The sequence below is a fragment of the Aquarana catesbeiana genome, linkage group LG04, assembly GCF_042186555.1.
Source record: "Aquarana catesbeiana isolate 2022-GZ linkage group LG04, ASM4218655v1, whole genome shotgun sequence".
Classification (NCBI taxonomy): domain Eukaryota; kingdom Metazoa; phylum Chordata; class Amphibia; order Anura; family Ranidae; genus Aquarana; species Aquarana catesbeiana.
This window is the reverse complement of record NC_133327.1, coordinates 289164433-289170432: the sequence shown is the minus strand read 5'-3', so window position 1 is coordinate 289170432 and position 6000 is coordinate 289164433. Positions and strand designations below refer to the sequence as shown.

General features: G+C 44.2%; 1 protein-coding gene across 1 annotated transcript in view; it reads right to left on the bottom strand.

The window, feature by feature from the left end:
- LRRC1 (leucine rich repeat containing 1) overlaps positions 1-6000 on the bottom strand; it is a 276773-nt gene that overhangs the window by 103988 nt on the left and 166785 nt on the right. The window contains exon 4 of the mRNA XM_073626677.1: positions 5756-5845. Coding sequence (XP_073482778.1) covers positions 5756-5845 — 90 coding nt within the window. The remainder of the gene's footprint in view (positions 1-5755; positions 5846-6000) is intronic.

Here is a 6000-nt window from a genome sequence, read left to right as displayed (position 1 = left end):
CACTGACTAACAGCAGGCAGAGTAATATGCCCAGGAGATCGCCAGCGCAGCGACGCCCCCTTCTCCCTCACCCTCAAGTCACGCTGGATAACAGCCCCCCCCTTTCCTGTTCCTCATCGACCTGAGCAGCCTTTCCGAGTCCATCATCATCTTGTGTGTCACCTTTCTTCTCTACCGAGTCCCCGTGTCCCTTGCATGCAGCCTGTGAGTGTTTGGATATCCCAGGATCTATAGTGTGTTTATGTGATAGAGGCTATGATCTCTTTCCTCTGTGCTATCTCCACAGCAGGATCAGATTGCAGCTCAACATTGTGCCTCTTTATTTTTTCTTTCAATATGCAGCAGAGGTCAGGTCAGTGTGTCAGCCAGATAGGTCAGTGTATGTCAGCCAGGTAGGTCAGTGTGGGTCAGGTATGTCAGCCAGGTAGGTCAGTGTGGGTCAGGTATGTCAGCCAGGTAGGTCAGTGTGGGTCAGGTATGTCAGCCAGGTAGGTTAGTGTGTGTCAGGCATGTCAGTGTGGGTCAGGTAGGTTAGTACGTGTCATGTAGGTCAGTGTATGTCAGGTAGGTAGGTCAGTATAGGTCAGGTAGGTTAGTATGTGTCAGGCATGTCATGTAGGTCAGTGTATGTCAGCCAGGCAGGTCAGTGTGCGTCAGCCAGGTAGGTCAGTGCGTCAGCCAGGTAGGTCAGTGCGTCAGCCAGGTAGGTCAGCGCTTGTCAGCCAGGTAGGTCAGCGCTTGTCAGCCAGGTAGGTCAGCGCTTGTCAGCCAGGTAGGTCAGCGCTTGTCAGCCAGGTAGGTCAGCGCTTGTCAGCCAGGTAGGTCAGCGCTTGTCAGCCAGGTAGGTCAGCGCTTGTCAGGTAGGACAGTGCGTGTCAGGTAGGACAGTGCGTGTCAGCCAGGTAGGTCAGTGTATGTCAGATAGGTTAGTACGTGTCAGGCATGTCATGAAAGTCAGTGTATGTCAGCCAGGTAGGTCAGTGCATGTCAGGTAGGTCAGTGTATGTCAGCCAGGTAGGTCAGTGTGGGTCAGGTATGTCAGCCAGGTAGGTTAGTATGTGTCAGGCATGTCAGTGTGGGTCAGGTAGGTTAGTACGTGTCATGTAGGTCAGTGTATGTCAGGTAGGTAGGTCAGTATAGGTCAGCCAGGTAGGTCAGTGCATATCAGGTAGGTCATGTGTGTCATGTAGGTCAGTGCATGTCAGTGCATGTCAGTGCATGTCAGTGCATGTCAGTGCATGTCAGTGCATGTCAGTGCATGTCAGTGCATGTCAGGTAGGTTAGTGTGTGTAGGAATCAGGCTGGAAAGTACTATTGTAGGAAGGGAAGGGACTCGGGGAGTGCTAAAAGTCCATAGGTTAGGGGGCTCACATTTCTTGCCTTGCACTGGGCGCTGACAACTCATGCTACGCCACTGCTGCTGGGGGCACCTGATGCAAGGACGGACTCTGTTGGGGAGGCACCTGATGCAAGGACGGACTCTGCTGGGGAGGCACCTGATGCAAGGACGGACTCTGCTGGGGAGGCACCTGATGCAAGGACGGACTCTGCTGGGGAGGCACCTGATGCAAGGACGGACTCTGCTGGGGAGGCACCTGATGCAAGGACGGACTCTGCTGGGGAGGCACCTGATGCAAGGACGGACTCTGCTGGGGAGGCACCTGATGCAAGGACGGACTCTGCTGGGGGGGCACCTGATGGTAGGTTACACGCTTGGGGCTTCCACTGATTCTGCATTATGGTGAGTTGAATATCATTTTGAAGGGACATTTAAAAAAAAAATATATATATAGGTTGAGAAAATACATAGGTTGCCATCACCGAAGTCTTCTTCTGAAAAGGTTAATTGCTCGGTGGTAATGTTGATCTAAACGTTTCAATGCTTTTAGTGAAAACAAGTGTGGCAATCAGGAGTTCCAGCTTCACTCTGGCCTTGCTAGCTACATACTTGTTTTGGAACAGAACATACTGAGACAACCAGGAAACTGAAAATCTGAGAGTGAAGGTCAAAAGACAGACTCCTTGTTTATTTCAGTACAGAGTTCCCTTAATCCTTATTAAAAAAAATTGTAAATGTCTAAGAAGCAGCTCTGATTTTGTAATGCTTTCAAACCTGAAGTGTGTATCCTTTGAATATAGTAAATGACACCTAGTCTACGATGTCCAGAAGCACTGAAGATAAAAACACGTGACAATTGAACAAAAACAATTAAAAAACAAACAATTAAGAAAAATTTCCCATGATAATAATGAATTAATGGGCACTCAGAATTGCCAGGGAAATCAATAGTTGCTGTGGCTGAAGAGGGTTAGGGGAAAAAAAAAGGCAAAGCACTGAACTGTACACAGGAATTTTCAGGAGGAGGAGCTGCAGCTACAACAGTGGATCTTTTGTCATTTGTTAGATTGCGGTCTGAAAGCGGAGAACTGACTAAAAGAAAAAAAAGATTTTCTCTCTACTCCTTATGGTTGCTTTGGTATAATATTTGGCTGTTTTCTATGTACAGATTGTGGTGTTTGCACAACCTTACTATTTTCAGCAGTGTTTATAGATGGTAAATATGCCAGTATGCTTAGATGATATGGATGGCAAGATTGTGTGAAACAAAGTTGTCGGATATAAAAAGCAGCTAGTACCCAAAAACTAGACACACAAAGAACATAACTCTACTGAGAACTGAGTAACCACATGACCACCTATCACACAGTTCACAGTCTGTTCCGAGCACAGCACAATGACCGATTCACCTTTCTCCACTTTTCTTCTTCAGCACTCACTGGAGCCGAGATGTGAAGACGACGAGCGCAGCTGGCTCCTGCACTCAGCCATGTTCTGAAAGGTGGAGCCAGCTGACAATCGGGTATTGGGGTGGATCTTGACAATATTGTCTGGAACCTTTGGGAACCGGGCGCAGCTCTTTGGGCAGTAATCCACTATCAGCTGACTCTGGGTCACAGGAGGACAAAGGTAAACAAACTTCTATGACCCACAAGAGAAATATGGCCAAAAAAAACATGAAAAGGTGAACTCACACCCCCATCCACCACTGAACTTATCTGCTTGGATGATCATATTTCACTGCCCATGCTAGTTACATAGTTAGTAAGGTTGAATAAAAACACCAGTTCAACCTGAGAGTGTCTACAATTGTCCCTATCCCTGTACATTGTGTCTCATTAAGATGCTCATCTATTTTATTATTTATTTAAGGTACCCATATAGTGCTGTAAATTTACGTAGTGCTCCACACATACATCACACATTCACATCAGTCCCTACCCTCAAGGAGACCACAATCCAAGGTCCCCAACTCACATTCATATACTAAGGCCAATTTTGGAAGAAGCCAATTAACCTACCAGCATGTCTTTGGAGTGTGGGAGGAAACCCAGGCAGGCACAGGGAGAACATGCAAACTCCAGGCAGGTAGTGTCGTGGTTGGGATTCAAACCAGCGACCTTTCTTACTGCTAGGTGAGAGTGCTACCCACTATACCACTGTGCCGCCCACAGTGGTGTAGTGGTATACTGTATATAGTTGATATAGCAGTCTTTGCAATTGAAAGCCACACTCTTGAACAAAGAGGGCTCAGAGAAACTCTCATAGTTCAGCATGGTCATATACCGGTGCTGACTAATGCCCACTCACCATCATGAGCATAATAAAAGTTCACAGTCTCCAGGCTGCATACTGCATTTTTCAGATGCTTGGACCGATACACCAGCTAGAGTGGCAGAACATAATTATCTGAGAGGAGAAGTACAGCGTGGCCCAGGGGTGTGGGAGGGGGAGTGAGTAAGCTCACCTTCACAGTTTTTTGTGAAAAGAGGTATTTATCTTTTAATCTGTAATAAATGGATGAGGCACAGAGGAAGTGATGGGAAATTTCCATAGCAGAGATGCAAATGGCCACACAAACCTGACAGGGGCTGTAACACTTCCCTGACCCAAAGCAACTTTAACCACTAGCCGAGTACTAGCCTGTAATATACCATTATCACCAGACTATTTTTTCAGTGCCGTGAAAAAAGCAATTGCTCGGTCTTACAACACTGTATGTAAACTGATTTTGTGCCTTTTTTTCCCTTCTATTCATTTTGTGGTATTTATTAACCAATTGTTTTTTTATATATTTTTTTTAACTATATAAAAGAAAAAAGGTCACAATTTTGAAAAAAAAAAAAAAAACTGATGTGTCGTAGGTCTTAAGCCTATAAAATTCTCTCAAAATTGTTAAATTTTAGGCTAGGCTCACACTGTCGCTCTGCTATAACGTTTGTGTGCTGAATTGTGCATCACATTAAGGCAGCCCCTTCATTTGAATGTGCTGTCTACAACACCAAATCATACCTTAAAAGATGCATGTGCTTTATTTGTAAGGCAGCGCACCACAATGCATGGTAGTGCATCACTCTGCAGCGGCACATGTGCATTGGGAGGAATAGTAACGCAGGATGCCAATGCACATTTCTGTACATTCTAGCAGTGCAAAGCTGTGAACAGACCCCAAGGCAGTTTATGTAATGCACAGAACAGCTAGTAGATTTCAGTGATCAGAAGCTAGTATTTCTTAGATTAGGGGTTAGTGGTGAGTTATAAAAAGGTGGTTTTAATGGCAGAATGTTTTTTACTTTCATGCATTCTTTGCATGAAGGTAAAAAAAACCTGTGTACCACCCAACTCCCCCTCCCTATACTTACCTGAGCCCAATCATGAGCCAGTGCTGTGCCTAAGATTAGAGTCTCTCCTCACTCTAGATCGAGGCAGCAATGGGAGCCACTGACTCCTGCCACTGTCAGTCACGGTCAGTGATGAGAGAGTAGGGGACAGGCCAATGCCGTGCTGTGTGTGTCAGTGTGGTTCAGGAGCAAATTTGCACAAGCAGCTTGCTAGGGGGCACCAAGAGCTGGGGGGGCAGAGGGTGGTGGAGCCAGAATTGCTGAGCAGGGACCCCAGAAAAGGAGGATTGGGGCTGCTCTGTGCAAAACCATTGCACCAAGCAGGTAAGTAGGATATGTTTAATATAAGAAAAAAAAAAATAAAAAAATTACAAATCACTTTAAGCATACCCAATAAAAGCAGTCTGACTATTGTTCTATACATTATTAAGCAGGGCCCTCTTAATCCTCTTGTATTTTATTGTATTATAACTGTATTGTCTCCCTTTTATATTGTAAAGCGCTAACTGTTGGCGCTATATAAATCCTGTATAATAATAATAATAATATTAATAATTAGGCATGCTCAGTGTAAGATAATATGCCATTAGGGAACTATACAAAAATACTTTTCCTATCGATCTGTGCTCTTAGCTGTTCTTTTCATGAGTAAGCACCCTCTTCTCTGGTATGCTAAAAATGGTTCAGTTCACCTTTACAGCTCCCCATGCACCGCTCTGCTCATGAAACTTTAAAGCTTCTTTATTAAAACAAGCACACAAGCCCTTGGCAACAAACCTTAATGGTAAGTAAAAGATGAGAGGCGATGGGATTAGATTACATTTGTAAGAGCTGCACTCCGCAATAAACTGCCTTTTTATATGACCACAATATGAATATGGTCTGCCACAAACCATTAGCAGCACCTAAGTGTATATGACATGAATTTATTTAGAGATATACATTTTTACAGCACTACCCAAGTCTGGCATCTCTTGTATCAAGTGAAGGTATGACACAGCAACACTTGTTTTATGACATGTGAGTAATTTATGGTCTAAGAGAAAACAAGATGAACATTGTCTGACATACTTACTTCCCAATGTTTTCTGGAAGCGCCTGCAGCGAGATATCGTTAATAGACAGACATGTCAGGCTTTCCAGGTCTGGAAAACTTTCAGGCAATCTACAAAATACAATAAACATTTTTTTTCTTTTACACTTCACAGTAATCACAATAAGTAGAATAAAACAGCTAAAAGAGAAATACAGCCAGTTGGATACCTGCATAAGAAGGAGAAAAAAAGCAATGTAAAATCAGCTTCAAATCTGAAAAACAAA